General features: G+C 44.8%; 1 protein-coding gene across 1 annotated transcript in view; it reads left to right on the top strand.

The window, feature by feature from the left end:
- Nucleotides 1–504: 504 nt before the first annotated feature.
- The window catches only part of LOC113407222 (inaD-like protein), a 212,845-nt gene continuing 193,166 nt past the window's right edge, over nucleotides 505–20,183 (top strand). Inside the window, exons 1-7 of the mRNA XM_026655445.1 lie at nucleotides 505–608; nucleotides 7,330–7,387; nucleotides 7,476–7,642; nucleotides 9,311–9,505; nucleotides 11,701–11,840; nucleotides 17,589–17,784; nucleotides 19,662–19,790. Of these exons, the coding sequence (XP_026511230.1) occupies nucleotides 7,366–7,387; nucleotides 7,476–7,642; nucleotides 9,311–9,505; nucleotides 11,701–11,840; nucleotides 17,589–17,784; nucleotides 19,662–19,790 (849 nt within the window). The 5' untranslated portion in view covers nucleotides 505–608; nucleotides 7,330–7,365. The remainder of the gene's footprint in view (nucleotides 609–7,329; nucleotides 7,388–7,475; nucleotides 7,643–9,310; nucleotides 9,506–11,700; nucleotides 11,841–17,588; nucleotides 17,785–19,661; nucleotides 19,791–20,183) is intronic.

Here is a 20,183-nt window from a genome sequence, read left to right as displayed (position 1 = left end):
CTTTTGCTATGGCGAGCAGTGGCATTGTAATCAATGGGGCTAGGCATGGTAGTAAAGCTAAGCCTGTGTGTAAGTGTTAGCAGGATCAGGGGCCAATATGGTATTCAGGTAATGAGAGATCCTAGTTAAAGGACGCTCAGCTGTAGTGCCAGCCCTGGTATGAGTTCAAGACCATGTTTACATGCTGGTAATGAAAGGACCCCCTTCTCTCAGCCCCCCCCCCCCACCCCCCCAGCTTCTCCATCCCCCATCATCCCCTTTGCTTGGGAATAATTTGTGCCTTTCTTGTCCTTCTTTCCCCCTTGTCTCCCTCCACTCCCTTCTCCCACCCCTTGTTCCTCCCCGCGTTCCCTATCTCCCTTTCCCCCTCCCGAGTCCTCTCTCCTCGAGTCCCCCTGTCCTGCGCTGAGACCCGCACGGAGCTCGCCCGCGGCCCGCAGCGCGGTGGGTATGTGCGTACGCGGCGCCCGCCCGGCTGATTTCCTGTGTTGCAGGTGACGGTGAGGTGCGGTCAAAATCCAGCCGCTCGCTTCCGCCCAGGTGAGAGCGCAGAGCAGCCGGCGACCCGGGAGCAGCCAGGCCTTTTACAACCCGCCTCTGCGGACCAGGTATTACACTCGGGGGCAGCTTGGCTTCCCCACAGACAGGGACCCCCCCACCCCCTTGTCCGTTTCCTGCCCCTTCGCTGGTTAACACTCCCGAGGGTGGGAGGGGGGAATGAACAGTGGCTGGGACTGGGCAGGTCAGGAACTTCCTGAAAGTTTGAGTTTTACCGATCCCCACCCGAAAGCACCCCAAATCTTCTGAAGTTCGGGCAGGACTGGCTTTGGCTCTGCAAAGCCCCGATGAGCCAGGGGCTGAGCTATCGGTCTAGGCACTTTTTAATAGTGCCACAATCAACATAGTGTTTAAAATACTCCCAATCAGGGACAGTTCAGATTCAAGGCCCTTTTCAACAGCAGCCCCACTCTTTCCAGGGGTTTGGCCAGCTGGTTCTGGTTTTAACTCCCTACTCTGTCCAAGACCTGCTTGGTTTAGAAATGGGGAGCTGATCACCTTCTGTCACTCTGGAAATGATCAGAGGGTTCTGTCATAGCCTTAGTTTGGGGGGGCAGAAATGACACATGGGTAGCACACAGGGTCATGTGCCACCCCCAGATTTCTGCCTTCCCTTTATCTCGGAGGTTTTCAAACTGGGGATGGGGCATGGAGGAACGTTTGGTGGGGAGTGGTGATGCCAGGCAGCTCAGGCCAGCCCCGTATGGCAGGGCGTGGGGATAGGGTTGCCAACTTTATAATATTTAAAAAACAGACTTTGGGTGTTCAGTTAGTAGATTTGATTGGACACTGTCAGGTTCCCTTTTCGACCACCTTTTTGGTCAAAAACCAGACACCTGGCCACCCTCTCCAAGCCCTGCCGTGTGGGGCTGTCCTGAGCTGCCTGGAGTCACTGCTTGCCCCCATTAGGGTGACCAGATGTTCCGATTTTATAGGGACAGTCCCAATTTTTGGGTCTTTTTCTTATATAGGCTCCTATTACCCCCCCACCCCCGTCCCGATTTTTCAAATTTGCTGTCTGGTCACCCTAGCCCCCATGAGTGTTCCTCCACACATCCCCTCCTCTCATTTGAAAACCTCTGTGCTAAATGGAAGGCAGAGATATAGGGGCACGTGACCCTGTGTGACCCCCCCCCCCCACATCAACTCGGGTTTGGGGGGGCAAAACTTCATCATTTTCCCCCCAATCTCCGCCCCTGCTGCATGTGAGTAGATGTAGCTGCCAGGATGTAAAGGGCTCTTTATTTTTACATCTGAGGAAAATTAGTTTGATTATTGTGGGGGGATTGGGAGGAGAAAGTAAAACCATTATCTGCACCTTTCCAGTTTTTCGTGTATTCTCTTTTCACATAATTTTTCAGAGGTGCTGAGCGCCACTAGCTCCCATGGATTCGTCTGGAGTTGGTGCTCAGCACTTCTGAAAACCAGGCCCCATGTGTCTTTAGACATAGACTTCATCTCCAATGCAAACGAGAGATGTTTTTTTTCCACCAAGACATCTAGCTCAATGTAAAGTCCTAGTGGAAACAAGACACTGTAATTTTTAACTCACTGTAGCTAGTCAAAGTAACAGCTACCTGTGCCTTTACTCCACTAGGACTTTACATTGAGATAGATGTCTTGGTGGAAAACACACATCTCTTCGGCTGTGAAGACACAGCTGTAAATTTGTGGCAGGAACTGTCCATATTTTTGTTTATTGTATGCTTTTTGTCTTAATAACCTGATGAAAGTCTTGTTTTTTAAAGCCATAATTCTTTGCTGATTAGGTGTGTTGGCTCCTGGACTGTGTAAGGTAACATTATCCTGTCACAGGGCTGTATAAAATAGCTTCTTTCCTTCTGCAGGATTCCAGAGTTGTTCAGAAAATTCTATGCACTTTCGGACAGAGCACGATCTTTGCCAGGTCTTAACTTTTTCTAGTATAGTAATGTTGTTTAGGGGTGTGACTTTGTGTGTGTGTGTGTGTGTGACACTTATATAATGGCAAAGGCCCTAGTGTAGCTACAGTCAAACAGGCATAAAAGTGCTTTTTCTGATGTAGCTTATTTCACTTGCCAAACTGGTATAAGCTATACTGTCAAAAGCACTTTTTTGCCTATATAAGTTGTGTCCACACTAGGATTTGCCCATATCGCTATACTGGCGAGCTTTTTTTTTGCTTTTTTTTTGTTAAAGTGTAGTCCTGGCCTGCATCTGTGTTTGGACAGTACCTAACACACTTTGGATGTTACTCCAATTTAAATTAGAGTGTCACACCCTGCAGACCTGAGTGCATTGCACATGCCATGGGATCCTTGCATTCTTCTGTGAAATGTTTGCTGGTGGTTTGCAGATAGCTGGCTGGTCACATGATATTGTCCTTCCTTGTTTCCAGCTGCTAAATTGCACTGAAAAATGCTGAATACTTTCCTAATATTACATGAGTAATTGCTGTAGTTGCCACAAAGATGTTGTTCAATTGCAAATCAGAGGAAAGGTACTCATGAGAACTTAAAACATGGAAAGGTTTGAGAACCCATGAACTACACTGTTTGTGTATAAACAGATGTATCAGGGATGTGTCTTTTGCTGTCCCCATGAAAATCTGCCCAAATTTGGCCAAGTTATAAACCTTTGAAAAATCATACTGGCCCTGGAACCGAAAGCAGGGAACCTGCCTCTCCTGTGCTCTCAGTGGCAACCTGCTGGGCCCAGGCAATGTGAAGAAAAGTTTCCTGATTAGAATGCAGAGGAGACAAGAGCTGGATTGCAGGGGATAAGACCAGGGCCCGATTAACGCATAGGCAAACTACTCATGTGCCTACGGCCCAAATTTGTTGGGAAATGAGGGCCCAAACCTGAGTGGTGCTGAGACCCTGTGCATCAGGTCGCAACGGCATTCACTCAGATTTGGCCTGGCTGCACCATCATCCTGGGTGGCATGGGACAACATGAACAGAGGTGCAACCCTGTGGTTTCCTAGGGCTCAGTGATGGCTAATCCAGCTCTGGATGGGTTGGAAGGGCAGTGTAAAATGGGACAAGAAGCCTGATAGGAGAGTCTAGGATTGGAAGCTAGAGCGCTTGGGAGTTGCAGTGGAAACTGGGGTGGAAGCAAAGAGGAGGAGACCATAGAAAAGGAGTCAGGGGATAGAGAGAGAACTGAGAATGGTTGGTCAAGATGACTAGCACTTAGAACAGGTGAGGAGCCAGGGATGAAAAGCCTGAGGAGGTGAGACTAGAACTAGCGAGGTGAGGAGAATGGGATGGGACGGAAACAGGACTGGGACAGACCGATTGTACACGAGGATCGCTTCAACTGCCACTGCCGTGTAGCTGCCTCTGCAATAGCTCTTAGCAACTCCAGTCAACAGTTTAAGGCTGTAAGTGGAAATTTTCATTTGATTCTTTTTCTCCTGGGCTCTTCTGCATATTTGGTGGAGCCAAAAGGACGCTCCCATTTTTTCTGCTTTAATCCTTCTCTCTTGAATCCTTACCCCATGTCATAACTACTGTCCTTCTACCCACTGCAACAGAAACATGATTCACCTTCAAGACCATATCAACACAAGCCTCTAGATGAGGTTTCTCTTGAATATGTGCTGCTTCCTTAGTGAGTCTTCAGGTTTCCTGCCAGATTGGATTTATTTTGTGGTGTGACAGCTCCTGTGTTTGAGCTGTCTTTAAGGTGTTTTCAAGTTACTTCCACAATGGGATTGTTTTGCAGCTCCTATGAATTGTGTTTGGGTGTGGGGCAGGTAAAATTGGCCTGTTTGAAAGTATCTTATGAGGTTTATCAAGCTAAGCAAGGTCAGGCCTGGAATATAGGAGAAAGTGGTGTTAGTGCTTCAATCTATTGTATTTTCTTCTGAGTTGATGCAGGACCAAAGCCCAGTGTGGAATTAGACAGCAATTGTGCCTTTGGATGTGCAGTATTTCACATGAAAAGTAAAAGTATCCTGAATAAAGCTGTGCAGTGCTCAGAGATTTCAGTCCAGAGGGATTTTCATAAACCTTTCTTAGGTTATGGGTCACATGGGTTTGCAGTCACTGAATTTTGCTATGAGTTTTGGTTTAAAGTGACACCCTCCCCCACCAAATCTGTACGTTGTCTTAAAAACATCACATTTTGCTTGGTTATAGGTAGAAGCCATGCAAACCACTAAGGTCTGTATGGATTCCACCAGAAACCTTAACTGTCCAGGCTGACCAAAATCATCACAAACCTCTCCTCAGCGGGGCTGGTTGTTAATGAATTAATCTTGTTTATTGCTCACACGGTATACTCCTGATTATCCAGATGACATGGGAGATCCAGGTTTTATTTGAATAATAGGGAGTTTGGATAATCAAGAGGGACTCGGCACAGGTATAAGGTTCCACCCACATGATCAGATTGTAGGATTGACAGCTGGGCTGCAAAGGGCGCCCTGTGCTACAGCTCCTGCCCTCTGATTATTGCAGGCGCAAGGTGTAGGGGGAGGCAGAGGCCCCTGGCCAGGACTCTGCTCTGCCCCGCCCCACCAGAACTGCAGCCTTCCTTGCACCTTGCTCCTGCAGGATCAGGTGTCACTGGCCCAGTGGCAGTGCAGGAAGTTCTCTGAAGCTCTGCTGTCATGGTAGGATTGCCAGGCATCCAGTTTTTGACTGGAACACGTGGTCGAAAAGGAATCCTGGCAGCTCCGGTCAGCACAGCTGACGGGGCCTTTAAAAGTCCGGGTGGTGGCGCAGCAGGACTAAGGCAGGCTTGCTGCCTGCCCTGGGTCCACGCAGCTCCCAGGAGCGGCTGGCATGTCCCAGCAGCTCCTAGGCAGAGGGGCAATCAGGGAAGCTCCATGCACTGTCCCTGCCCCCATCGCTGGCTCCGCAGCTCCCATTGGCTGGGAAACCATGACCAATAGGAGCTGTGGGGGGCATGGGCAGCATGCACTGTGCAGAGCTGCCTGGCCATGCCTCCGCCTAGGGACTGGACATGCTGGTCTGGAGCCGCCTGAGGTAAGCGCCACCACCTGGAGCCCGAACTCCCTGCCCCAGCTCGGAATTCCCTCCCAGACCCCTCATGTCTTTCCACACCCCAGCCCTCTGCCTGAGTCCTGAGCCCCATCCTGTACCCTAACTCCCTCCTGGAGCCCGCACCCCTTCCTGCATCCCAATCCCCGACCCATCCCATAGCCCCCTCCTGCACCCAAACTCCCTCCTGCAACCCACACCCCCTCCCGCATCCCACCCCTCTGCCCTAGCCCTGAGCCCTCTCCTACACCCCACACCCCTCATCCCCAGCCCCACCCCTGAGCCTGCACCCGCAGCCGGAGCTCTCACCCCCTCCTGCACCCTCATTTCTGGCCCCACCCTGGAGCCCCCACCCCCAGCTGGAGCCCCCTCCTCCCCAACCCCCTGCCCTAGCCCAGTGAGTGAGGGTGGGGGAAGAGCGAGCGACAGAGGGAGGGAGCTGGAGTGAGAGGTGGGTGGGGCCTCAGAAGGGGTGGGGCAGGAGCGGGGTCTTGGGGAAGGGGCGGCGCAAGGGTGTTTGATTTTATGCCATTAGAAAGTTGGCAACCTTATGTCACAGCCTTGCTCACGTGCTCTTGTGACAGCGGGGCTGCACAGGGCTCTCTGTGCTCTCACAGGAGCCATTCAGTAGCAGGGTGGCCTCCCCCGCATCCAGGAGTTTCTGCTCTATTATCCGAACCTCTGCATTAGGCATATCCCTTCCTTGTCCCCCATGGGGATTCAGATACTGCAGAGGTTTGGATAATAGGGTTTTGGAAAGTCAGGCGTATACTATGTATCTGTTTAAGTTGGTAAACTGCTTTGGTGGCCCTCAGCATGCCAGGCCCTATATAAATGCAAGGTGATGATATGCACATAAGAACTTGATCGTCTCACAAAACATATTGCAAACGCTAATATTTATTTATTATAACAGTACTACCTAGAGGCCTCAACCAAAATTGGGGTCCCATTGTGTTAGGCACTGAACAGACACATAGTAAGAGATGGTCCCTCCCCAAAGGGCTTATTTAAATAACTAAGACAGAGGAGATGTGACTTGCTCAAGTTCATGCAGCAGGTTTGTGGTGCAGAGCTGGGAATAGAACTCAGATTTCCTTATCAAGCCCAATGCCTTATCAACTAGACCAATTTTAGGCCCTGATTCTGCAATATATTTTGTATGGGTGGAGCACCACTGATTTTGGAGGGGCTTCGCACAGGTGTAAGGTTCCACCCACATGATCAGATTGTAGGATTGACCCATAACTATGAGGAGTCTGCCAGTATCTCAATAATTAAAACAACAATGGAAAAAGTAGTTTTTTAAATAATTGTGTATTTTGAAAGGACATCAGCTTAAGATGTAGTCAATTAAAAACAAGTTTAAAATAGTTTGCTGTAACATACCTGTCTTTCAATCTCTCCGGCCATTTCTATGTCTTTTACAGTTGCATTTTTCTATGTTTAAAAATTCATTTTTTCCCCTTGTTGCTGTGTGAAAGGCCCAAACAAATGGGAAACTTGGTGACTATTTATAAGTAGCAGTGAAACTGACTGTATTTGATTGTAACAAAGTAAACAATACTGTAAGTGAAGTAAACACAATGAAAAAATAGAAGTTTTTCCTCTAATAGTGATTATAGTAATCTTACATGTTACTTATAGCAATGATTAAAAAAAAAAATTTTTTTTACTGTGAGTTGACTGTCTCTTAAGCAATCTGCTGGAAGGTATAACTTAGTTTACACTTGGTTTCTTAGTTGATTTTTTTTTTTTTTTTTTTTTAAACTTCATGTAGGTTATTCTGACTGATTCCAAAGAGATCAAATTCACCATGCCTGAAAATCCTGCAGCAGGTAGATATTTTAAGAATAATTATCTTTGTTGAGTAGTGAGAGAATTATGAGCCAGATTTCTAATCTGTATTATTTTGGGGTGTATTAGATAAGCAGCAGGTGCTACAAATTCTTGATCGTCTGCAAATGAAACTGCGAGAGAGAGGGGAGACTTCACAGAATGAAAACCTGACTATTTTATGTAACACACTCAGAAGCCCTTTGTTTAATCAGATACTGACCCTTCAGCAGTCCATCAAGCAACTGAAGGAGCAAGTAAGTTGAAAGTTACATATTTTGGCAATATTTTTGTAGGAATTTAAAATATAGTATGTAGGTGTTGTATCACTGGGGAGGCTGCCATTTGGCTTTATAAACTGTGACTTGGGTGATTGAATGTTCTAACTGTTTTCTACCACATTGGTATTTAACTGGGCTATGGCTCCCATAACTGTAGGATCTGAGTGCTTGTGGCATGCTCACCTGTACACCCAGTTCAAGTCATAGGGCTAGTTGAGCCAGGCACATGAACTTAAAATCAGGAATTAATTCTGCATGCCCTGGGTGCCAGTGATCTCTGCAGGTGTCCTGTCATTATCCACATGGCTGTAGAAGACCTATTTGCATGTACATGCAAATACATCTAGGAGCAGAGTTTGTGGCAAGTGCATAACAAATGAATACCTGGAATATTCAGAATCGTTATTCAAAAAGTTGATTTTGTTCAGGTTCCTTTTAAACATACTCCTGAGCGAGAGAACTTTCTCCTGCTTGGCATGTCAACAATTGTAATTCCCAGGGGAAAGCTTCTGCATTTGTTAGTTGACTGGTGTTGCTATACATTGAATTCCAGCACCTAGCAATTATAGCATGTGCAATCTGTTGCTTGTGGACCAGACCCAGCCAAGGGGAACACAAGTGTGGCCTGTGAACTGGAGAAAGCACAAGTGGCTCTTCTGCTGTTGGTTCTGCTTTCCTGCACTCTTGAGCGGTAACACGCTTTGGCTGAAATAACTGAATCAAGGAAGGCTCATGAGACCTGGGATAAAATTTTCAGAAGTGCCTAGGTGTCTTAGCATAAGTCCTGTTGACTTGCAGTGAGATTTAAGTCAGGTCTACATTACAAACTGTTACCAGCATAGCTATATTGATCAGGAGTATGATGAGATATGATTTGTGACCACCATAGCTGTGCCAGCAAAGGCCCCTTGTGTAGATGCAATTATACTAGCAAAATTGTGCTTTTGCCAGGACAGTTATACTGGCAGATAAGCCAGTATAGTTTATTTGACTCAGTTTTGCCAGTATAAGCTGTGTTCACACTAGGCTAAAGCCATACTAACAAAGCTTTCCAAGTGTAGACCTGGCCTTAGGTACCTAAGTCTCTTTTGAACATGGGACTTAGGTGCCTAAGTGACCCAGGTGCATTTGAAAATGTAACCCGTAGTCTGAAGGCTATTTCGACACTCACTCCTTCCACATGTGTTTAGCTCCTGGGGAGGAGAGGGAAAAACAGGAGAGTAGGAAAAGACAAGAAAGAGGGATGTAATGAATATCGGGAGAATGAAAGGGAAGAAAAAATATTTTTTCATTTAAAAAATAGCTGAAACATGGAGGGATTGTATTTTAATTCTTTTTTAATACCAAAGGAACACTGTTTTGGCTATTGCTGCTGTCATGCTGCATTTCTTTTTCTGGCTCCAGCTGATTCTGCATTCTTTCTGCCTCTTTCTTTTCCTCCTGTTTTTAATTTGTGCACAAATTAGATGTCGTCCCTTAGTAAGTGCCTGTTCCTGTTAGTCCTTTCACACACTTGGTGAAACAGTTTAGGTAATCCTGATGTATGTACTAGGTATTAATATTCTGATTTAAAATGCTGATAAATTGTTTATATGGCTGGTTTTGTACAAAATTATTATACCTGCAAATCTGTTTTTATAACAGCTCAATTACATGCCTTCAGACCGTTCAGTGGACTTTGATTTTACTAAGAGAGGGTTACTAGTATTTGATGCTGACAGATCCATTACTAATGGGAACATGTATATGGCTTATAATTCATCTGGACCCAGAGTAGATCCACTCAATCCAAAACTAGGAGCTGATGAATTCAATATGATGATCCAAGGGATGGCAAAGGTAAAGTCCTGTCATGGCCAGTGTGTTTAAACTTATTTTCAACAAATGTTAATTCTTTTGCATACATTGTGTTGCAATAGATTGCCAAACATAACTTTCTGTACTGTATCTGGGGGAGTGATGTCTTATAACTCAGTAGGAGAGGAGAGTTGGTTGGGATTCCCCCCCGGTGGAAAAACTTTGACAAGAATGGAATATATTTTGCTTTTGTTGACTTTTTTTAATCTTATAATCAATACCCCAAAACAGAAAAAATTCAGTTGGCGAAAACCATAATTATTTTGCCTATTGATGAAATTTCATGGGAAATAGACATTTCCTGAAAAAATTTCAGTTTTGAATTTTAACCTGCTGAATAGGAACGTGTAGTGAAGCGATGACTCACCGGCACGGCGCCTCCTGCTGGTCATCTCAGGAATTAGCTCATCCAGCACTCAGAGCGCCCGCTGCTGGCCGATGTCTCATTTGCCTCAGGCCCTTATGTCCCTCCCAGACCCCTGTGCCCCTTACCTTGAGGTTCTGCCCTCTGCAGTACCTCTGCTCTGGTCTCCCCTCCCAAGGAAACCCCCAATCCTCTAAACCCACCTTGCCTCAGTGGCTACTGTCAGTCATCATCCAGCCCCCTTTCCTTGGGGCAAACTGCAGTCTGGAATGGCCACTCATCATTGGCAAGGGGGTCAGACCAGCTGCCTCTGCCTAACCCCGGGCTGTAGCCTTTGCAACCCCAGTACCTGTTTTGGCCTTTTAGCAAGGCCCGCAGCCTGGGGATTTACCAGGCTGGAGCTCCCCAGCTCCTCTTGCCTTCCCCCAGCCCTGCTTCGTTCCCTATACCCTGAGTTCCCAAGGCTGGAAAGAGAGTCCTACAGCTCCTGGCCCACAGCCCTTTTATCAGGGTCAGCTGCAGGGCCGGCTCCAGGGTTTTTGCCACCCCAAGCAGCCCAAACAAACAAACAAACAAAAGCCGCGATCGCGATCTGCGGCACTTCGGTGGGAGGTCCTTCACTCCGAGCCGGAGTGAAGGACCCTCCGCTGAATTGCCGCCGAATAGCTGGACGTGCCGCTCCCCTCCGGAATGGCCGCCCCAAGCACCTGCTTGCTAAGCTGGTGCCTGGAACTGGCCCTGGTCAGCTGGGCCCTGATTGGGCTGGCCCCAGCTGTGGCTGCTTCCCTAATCAGCCTAGCGTGGCTGTTTTAACCCCTGTTCTCCAGGAGTGGGGCAGCTATCACACTACATAGAGATATTAACAGTGAAAGTGATTTAAAACATTTTATATACCCCTTAATTTAATTTTAATACAACTTGATTTTAAAACCTAGTCAGACTGATACTAACTTCATGAACATAGGTGGTGTAGCATATTAGTGATATCACTATATATGCAGAGCCATACAGGCACAGGGATCCAGCCATGTAGGACTGGGCTTACCCTATGCATTTAGAACTGGGCATTGTTTTCATCAGTTGGGTTAATTGGTTAGTCATTCCTTTCTATATTAAATAACTGTTTCTAATTGACTACCTTAATGTAACTGTAGTGTTTTAAGCACAACTTTTCTCATTAGTGTGCCATTATAGCTAAATCTTTTACTGGTTGAGTTAAAGACTGAACATTATTTTAAATAAAACAGATGTGATTAAAGTATTTTTTCATGGGTATTTTATGCCAGTAAACAAACGCAGAAACTCTGTACTGGAACTGAAAAACAGAACAGTTGCAAAAAAACAACTGGTTACTCTTAAGTGTGAAATTACAGGGGGAGGGAAAAAATATGTGTTTTAAAAACCATAGCCTTTGAATACAGAGCTAAAAACTAACCCTTTCTAAAGCAAAAAGCAGCCAAAACACAAGTTATTTGGTTTAGTTATGCAATATTTCCAGAAATGCTAAATAAATTGCATTAATCAGCATTTTGTTCATACTTTTTGTCCAGTTTGGAATTCATCTCATAATCTGAATGAAGTGTGGAAGCAGCTCTTAAATTTCCTGAGGGTTCAGAACCTTGGGCTGCCTGTATATACTGCATTCTGTTATATGAAAAATAATAAATAGGAGAGTTTTATAGAAATAACATGTTCAAAATTCTGCATTTTTTTTTTTTTTTTTTTAGAAGGGGAAAGACTAGTTCTCCTTGTACTCATAAATTTTAAACAAGATCATTCTACTGTGTTGAAAATTAACCCTTTTTTTTATTAGGGCAGGCAAATAGAATACATAGATATAGAAAAACCATCTGTTGGAGGCCTTGGTTTTAGTGTGATTGCCCTTAAAAATCAAACGGTGGGAGAAGCTGGTATCTTTGTCAAGGAAATCCAACCAGGAAGCATAGCTGCCAGGTAAGAATATGCATATTTGTGTTTTATTAACCGTTACTTTTTAAAATCCTCTTTTTAAAAAAGTGTGGCAAAATTGTGATTTTGCGTGTTTAAAAAAATAATTGCAAGAAAAACACTGGCTAAGATTTTAAAAACTGACTAATAATTTTGGAAAAAAACAACGAGGAGTCCTTGTGGCATCTTAGAGACTTAACAAATTTATTTGGGCGTAAGCTTTCATGGGCTAAAACCCACTTCATCAGATGCATGGAGTGAAAAATAATTTTGGGTATGCAGTGTTGTAGATGTGTTGTCCCAGGATATTAGACACACAAGGTGGGCGAGGTAATATCTTTTATTGGACCAACTTCTTTTGGTGAGAGAGGCAAGCTTTTGAGCTTATACAGAGCTCTTCTCCGGTCTCTGAAATGAACTCAGAGTGTCACAGCTACAGTGGACGAAACCACGCTCTTGATCTTACATTGATTTCTGTGGGGGGAAAATTGGCTATGAAATCCTTACCAAACATCTTATCCCCCACAATCTCTCCATCACCTAGAGCAGGGGTTCTTTCTGAGGCCCCACTCAACATGCTAGAAAAACTCTGGGGCCTGGTGGACGGACCCTGGGGTATAGGCATAGTTTGACTTCTATGGGAGGGTGGGGGGAAGGGAACAAGGGCTGGCAGGGCTCGGCCCAGCTCTGCATAGCAGGGTCCAGGGAGGGAGTGCTACCTCCAGCCCTGGCCACCCACCTGTCTGCGGCTGTGTGCTGGTGGCTACTCCCCGAGGCCTCTGCTGGGCCTGGAGATGCCTGGGCAGCTCTGACTGGCTGGGTGAGCAGTCAAAGGAGGCTGGGAGCTGAGGAGCAGATGCAACCCCAGGCACCAGCAGCAGCAGATGGGGGAATGCCACGGCTGCCCACTCCATGGCACCACCAGCCAGAGGAGCAGCTGCCCCTCACTGCCTGGCTTGGTCTTCCTGCCTAGGATCTGGCCAGAGGGTAGGGGCTGAGGGAGAAGAGGAGGTCGGGGTGTGTGTGTGGAGCTGCCCCCAGGACTACCCCACTCTGGATAAGGCACTGCAGTTTGGGGAGCAACACCGTTGTGCCCCTTCAACTCTGCCCAGGGGCTCAAGGTTTCTCCTGGCATCAGGGGGACGTGGGGAGCTCGGGGTTTCAGCCCTGCACTGCTCACGGCTTCAGCCCCGTACCGCTCCCTGCTTCAGCTCCATGTGCGGGGGGTGTGCTGAGCCCCGGTGCCGTTCCCCACTTCAGCCCGAATGAGGTGCCTGGGCTCGCAGCTTCAGCACTGGGGCTTGCAGCTTCAGCCCTGTGCTGCTCCCTGCTTCAGCCCCATGGGAGGTGCTGGGGCTCGGGACACCAGGTTTCAGTGGCAGGGCTCCACGGCCCCCCTGAAAGGGCTTGCGGACCCACAGGGGGCTGCAGACCCCTGGTTGAGAACCGCTGACCTAGAGGACCGCTATACAGTCCCGATATTCAACTACCAAATAGTGATCAAACCAGTAGACAAAGGGGGCGCCATCCTAGTCCTCAACCAAGATGACTCTGTTAACGAGGGCAAGAGACAACTCTGTGTCACTACCTACTATAAAGAGCTCAAAGAAGATCCCACACCACAATTTACCGAGGAATTTACGGATATCATGAAATCCTTCCCCAAACAACCTCAAGAGATGCTCTACAGCCTCATCCCCCAGGGACCTTCTGCATGCTTCCCAAGATACATGCACAAGAGAACCCAGGCAGACCCATCCTATCTGGCCACAGCATCTTACTGAAGGAATATTGAGGTTCATAGAAACCATCCTCAAATCACTCACCACACAAAGGGCCAGTTTCTTCCAGGACACAACCAACTTCCTCCAGAAACTCCACTACATTAACAACATCCCTTACAGTGACAGCATTGCTGCCTGCATCAAATATTTACAAGATCATGGACAACCCTCAGATATCCACCACAAACACATCACCAAATTCATCCTCACACATAATTTAATATTCAACAACAAACATATTGTCGAACCATGGGTACAGTCATGGGTACTAGGATGGCTCCAATATACCAATCTCTTCACTGGCCACCTTGAAGAAGAATTTCTGGAGAGATGTACTACGAAACCAATGATATGCCTGATAGTCTGTCCAGAGGATGAAAATATCTAAACTCCCTCAGATTTCCACCACAACTTCAACAATCACCACACATCCATTCTACTTGCTAGAGTGGGAATGTTCTAGAGAATCAACTTCCTGGACACCACAGTCAGCTTCAACAATGGAATACTGCAGACAACTATATACGAGAAACCCACTGATCTCCGCACCTCCTTCGCAGATTCAGTAACCACCCCAAAATGCACCAAGAAATCTGTTATCTACAGACAGGCACCACAGTATATTCCCCGAGGAGAAAGTCCAGGACATATTTCTTAACACGCTTAAATACCGACTTCACCAAACAAGGACATTCCACCATAGAAGTAGATTGCATCATGGAACAAGGCACCCAAATACCAAAGAGAACCTGCTTCAATACAGAAATAAAGCCCCTTCTGACCTCACACCTCTAGCTGTCACTTACCACCCCAAACTGGAACTCATATTGGGGTATCCTCAAACAATAACCCCTACTGAATGGGGACCACATCTGGAAAGAAATTTTTTCTAACCCCCCTCTTCTGACATTCAAACAACCCCCCATCCTCCTCAAGCTCATCATCAGAAGGAAGCTCCCCACAGACTAGGACACATGAACTCAAAGTGGCACCAGACCTTGCCTGAACCACAGATGCAAAACCTGTAGTCATATCTTCACTGCTACAATGATCAACACTCCCCACAACACACCTTTCAAGATCCATGGGTCCTACACGTCCCTATCACAGTGCACGAAATACCCCTATAATAACTATGTGGGTGAAACCAGACAATCGCTACTCTCTCAAACGAACTCTCAAAAAAAGACAAAAAACACCATATCACCTGTGGGTGAACCCTCTTCACATAGCTATCACTGATCTCTCAAGCGATGTCTACACTACTGCAGCATTGATGCTCCGGTAATCGGTGCGTCGGCGGTCGATTTAGCAGATCTAGTGAAGACCCGCTAAAACGATGGCAGAGCATTCTCCGGTCGACCCCCAGTACTCCACCGGGAATGAGAGGAGTACGGTAAGTGTGTTTCCCGTTGACCCAGCACAGTGTAGACAGTGCAGTAAGTCAACCTAAGCCACGAGTTGCGTAACTTAGGTTAACTTACCACAGTAGTGTAGACAAAGCCTCACTCCTCATCCTCAAAGGAAGCCTGCACAACACCTTCAAAGGATGAGCCTGGGAGCTTAAATTCATAACTTTGCTAGATACTAAAAATCATGGACTGAATACAGACACTGGATTTATGGTTTATTACAATAATCAGTAACCCACCTAAACCCTCCCACCCCCAATTTGTTTTCCTTTCTTCCCCTATGACTGGAGGGGTGTTAATGGGCCACTTCATCTTGAATGGTCCCTTGAACTATATGTTAACTACTTATGCTAAATAATCTGATCCACCTTGCATTTAGCTGTGATGCTCCACGGGCACATCTATACTTAATGCAGCATTTTAACACAGCTGCGCTACTGTAGCACTTTAATGAAGAAGCTTTACAGGGATGGGAGTCCCGTCGGCATAGTTAATCAACCTCCCTGAGAGGTGCTGTCTATAAGGGGGGTTAGATTGGTGTAACTACGTCGCCAATAGGTGTGGATTTTTCACACTCCTGAGCGACCTAGTTATACTGATGCAGGTCTGTAGTGTAGACCAGACCTAAGTACGTTTCTCAGACCCAAAGAAGAATTCTATTTAAGTTTGAAAGCTTGTCTCTCTCACCAATAGAAGTTGGTCCAATAAAAGATATTACTTCACCCACCTTGTCTCTCTAGTAGTTTGGGTGTCTTAATTTGTGGCTGCACACCTTTTTGGGACCATCTTAAAGGGGCGTGATATTTTTTTTTTTATCAGAGGACATGTGCTCAGCACTTTCTGAAAGTTAGGCCCTCTGACGTGGCTGAGGTTGGCCACCCAAAAATGGAGGTGCCAAAAATCACTAGTCACTTTGGAAAATCTTGGCATGGCCACTATGATTAATTAACCCACCCCATGAAAATTCAAGGGACACAAGGAACTTAAAAATCATACGCCTGTTTGAATTTTTGAACGTGCTATTAGTGTCCCTGAAAGAGATTAGAGAAGAAGGAACTCTATTCACTTTACTTTGTGCATACTCTGTGTATAGTCAGTTTTACTGTTTCCCATGTAAAGTTCGGTCCCGATCCTGCTGGAGGATTCCTGCACAGATCTCCGTGGAGGATCAGGGCTTTAGGCAGGTCCCTCTGTGGTTTGTGTGGGTCTGTCACATAGAGACACAGGACATCCTTTTAAAAAACAAATGGCAAAATTACAAAACTTGAGCCCCCCCCCCCCCCCCCAAGCGCGTGCACCCCAATGGCAAGTGTAATGCCTAGAACTACTTTTAATGCATTTAAAGAAAATGTGACTAGGCTTCAAAATGATGGTGTCCTTTCTAAAAGAACTCATCCTGGAGTGTCCCAACACAAGACTACTCTTCCACCCCCACCCCCCTATCGCGGGAAGAGGTTGGAATGCAGAGGGCACACTAAGGAACACTTAAGAAAAACATACTAAGCTGTTTAAAAGTGGAGAAAGGTGAATTCATTTTGATGTCAAAGGGGAATATTACACTTCAGGGCATGCTGGCCTGCTGCTGACACGATGTGATCATGAGATATAAAATGCCCTTGATCTCTGAACAGACACCCATTAGGGCAAAGTTCAAGGAATTTCTTTACCAAAAAAAACCTCCATGTTGTTGGTTTTGTTTTATTTTTAAATTCCACTTAAATGCTTCCCATTTTCCTTTTGAGATGAGATCGTCTGAAGGTGACATAGGTTAATGGTGGTTCCTACAAAATTCTGGATGCTGTTTCTGTCCCAGTAAGCATCTGGTCTAGGTCTCTGGAAGAATAATTTTATAAATATTTTTATGAAGAGGATTAAAGATTTTCTAATCACAGATGTAAATTCGTCAATAATGTGAACTAACTTCGTAGGAGTTATACCATCTTAGGCTAGCAGTAAATTGTACCTCTGTTTCCAGAAGAAAGCAGATTCACTCATTTTTATGTATCTTCACCAGTTAAGGGAGTTGAGTTTTGGTATGTTAAGTTGGCTATTGCAAAGTCTGTTGAAACGCAGTACCCTCTAAATGTACATCTTAACAATCTTTAGGTTGAATAATGAGAGAGAGCCATGTCCTGCTGTAAGTACTTGGAGATAATGTAGCATAGTGCTAAAAGGAATGGAAAATACTCTTTCTCTACCCTCCGCCCCCTTGTGTGACTACAAGAATTGAATATCTCTGGTATGAAGCATAATCAAGAATGAGCTAGAATTTCATTGAATTTTGAATGGGAACACACTGAAAGATCTAGCAAGTGTATGTACCATAGTAGTGTTGCAGCAAAAATCAATTTGGCTGGGTTATTAAATAGAATGTGGTATGCACATAACTTGTATGCTAGTGGAGACAACGTAATAAATTAACAATTTTAATATAATTCACTTAATATTGCATTACCGTCTATTCTGAATGTTCCAATTTAGATGACAAAATCCTGTTATGCAGTTACATCTCTTTTAAAAAATAAAAAATAAAAAAAATCTTTTAATCTTTTATCAAGGGATCAGAGATTAAAGGAAAATGACCACATTCTGGCCATTAACCACACCCCGTTGGATCAGAATATTTCCCATCAGCAGGCTATTGCACTGCTCCAACAATCCACAGGATCTTTACATCTGGTTGTTGCTAGAGAGTCAGTCCAAAGAAACAGTGGAGCTTCAGCTGTCTTAAGTGACACACATCCGCCTGAAACTGTGAGTAATGATACTGTCAATCAGTTTTTGGAAGGTGTTAGTGCTTTTTAAACATATGAAAGGATTTTTATAGTTTTAACTATTTTTGTTTTACAGCAGCTAACGGTATGTGCTTTTTAATTGTGTCTAAGAATGCAGGTATTTCATTTTAAAGTTATCATGCCCTAAATATAATGTTTCCATTGCAAAGCTGCCTGAATTTGTTGTAAAGTAGATACTGTGTTTTTTGTGGGGGACCTGGAGCTGACGCTTTAGTCGGTTGACCTATTCTCAGGAGCGGAGCCTACTTAGGCTACGTCTTCACTACAGGGGGGGGTCGATTTAAGATACGCAAATTCAGCTACGCGAATAGCGTAGCTGAATTCGACGTATCGCAGCCGACTTACCCCGCTGTAAGGACAGTGGCAAAATCGACCTCCGCGGCTTCCCGTCGACGGTGCTTACTCCCACCTCCGCTGGTGGAGTAAGAGCGTCGATTCGGGGATCGATTGTCGCGTCCTGACGAGACGCGATAATTCGATCCCCGAGAGGTCGATTTCTACCCGCCGATTCAGGCGGGTAGTGTAGACCTAGCTTTAGGGTAGGGCAATTTACAAGTTCACCCAATGCAAACCATTTTACCTTGGGCAATTGGACTCTGGTTATGACTTTAAAAGAGGGTAGGCAGTGTTTACTTTCAGCAGTCTCCACTGATCAGAATACAATCTACTAAAACCTTAGCGCCCCAAAGCAATGTCTTATTTAAATAAAGTGATGCATACATGCATCACTGTGAAGGGAACATCTTGATTGCATGGTTAGTTTGCCATTTTTTCATATCAACTTTTATATGTTGCTAGTCTCCACTGATTGTGAACCCACTAATTTTCTTGAGCGTGAGGGCTTATCATATACTCGGTTATGTAATCTCACAGGCCCTGATGATGTAGTAGGGCCACACATGCCTGAGAATGGGGTTTGCAATATTGGGATCTTAATTTGTTATATTGGAAGCTTTGCTCGAGATCTTTTTAAGAGGGATTATTGTTATACTGGATAATTATTTCCCTCATGAATATTGTAGAGCCAGTGAAATTTGAAGGTTTTAGTGGATAATCAATATTGTTTATTGCTCTGAAAATTTTAAAGAATTAAATTTTAACTGCTTTGTCATTAAAGCATTTGCATCAAACAGACTAACAAAATAAAATAGAAATATATTTCTCTGTGGGGGGTCTTTAAACTTCCTTTATGATTTTTAACTGATCTTGGCCAAGATTTTCAGTATGCTAATAAATCCTTTATTCACAGAAGTCTTAAACCTGCCTGCTTTGCCTCATTTTGGTTTCTATGTGAGGTGCTAATATGACAGAAAAAATGGCTAGGGGTTCAGTTGTTTAACAGAGTTGTTGTTCTCAAATTGTCTTGTACACCACAAGGTTGCAGTGCAAAATAGCTTAGTGATACGCTTCCAATTCAGTATGGAAAAATTTATATTGTGCTATTCATACAGAGTGTACTGGAGCTCTATACAGCATGTAAGTGAAATAACAGAAGTAGGAAACTAGTCAAATATTAAACAAAAACTAGGCTAATGCAGACTTCTCGCTATTTCCCTTCCTATGGGTTGCTTTACCAGGAATTAAAATGGTAGTCTTTACTATTGTAAAAAATCCTAAAATTGCCTTTATGTAGTCCAGAATGGTGTCTTACGAAAGTGAAAAAGCAAAATGTATGCAAAACCCATTGACTGACTGACTGACCAAGACTCAATATGGCTCCTGTTATATGTGGGGAAATTGCTCTGAATAAGATTATTAATAATTATCGGCAGAAATGAAAGCTGGAAATATTGATTATTAACTGAAATTAAAATCTCCCTCTTCTATTAATTGCAGATTCAATGGGGCCATGTTGAAGAAGTTGAACTGATTAACGATGGCTCAGGATTAGGTTTTGGAATTGTAGGAGGAAAATCAAATGGTGTTGTTGTAAGGACTATTGTTCCAGGCGGATTAGCAGATCGGGTAACTTGTTGTTTTATGTCACTTCTTATTTGGTTTTAAAGTACAATAACTTCTTCTGACAGTCCTAAAATAAACTAATATATGTAAACAAAAGGAGTTTGATAGCATCAAAGACTGAATGCCAATACATATATTGTATATAGAAATAAATACATGTTAAAGGTATGATGACTGACAAAAAGTCAACACTGGAACTGAGCTAAATTACTTCTCAGGCATGGCATGGCTTTTATTGCATTCCAGATCAGATAGAAATATTAAAAGCTTGCCCAGCATTATAATTAGCATTCAATAAAATTTCAACCATTAGTCATCGGTGTTGGGACAGCTACTCTTAACAGACATGCAGATTCTGTATAGAATGTGTATATTTGGTTACAATTTTATAGGGGT

The sequence above is a fragment of the Terrapene carolina genome, unplaced genomic scaffold (genome assembly GCF_002925995.2).
Source record: "Terrapene carolina triunguis isolate 2854851 unplaced genomic scaffold, T_m_triunguis-2.0 Scaffold210, whole genome shotgun sequence".
Classification (NCBI taxonomy): domain Eukaryota; kingdom Metazoa; phylum Chordata; order Testudines; family Emydidae; genus Terrapene; species Terrapene triunguis.
The sequence above is the reverse complement of the archived record's forward strand: the minus strand, read 5'-3'. Positions and strand labels throughout refer to the sequence as shown.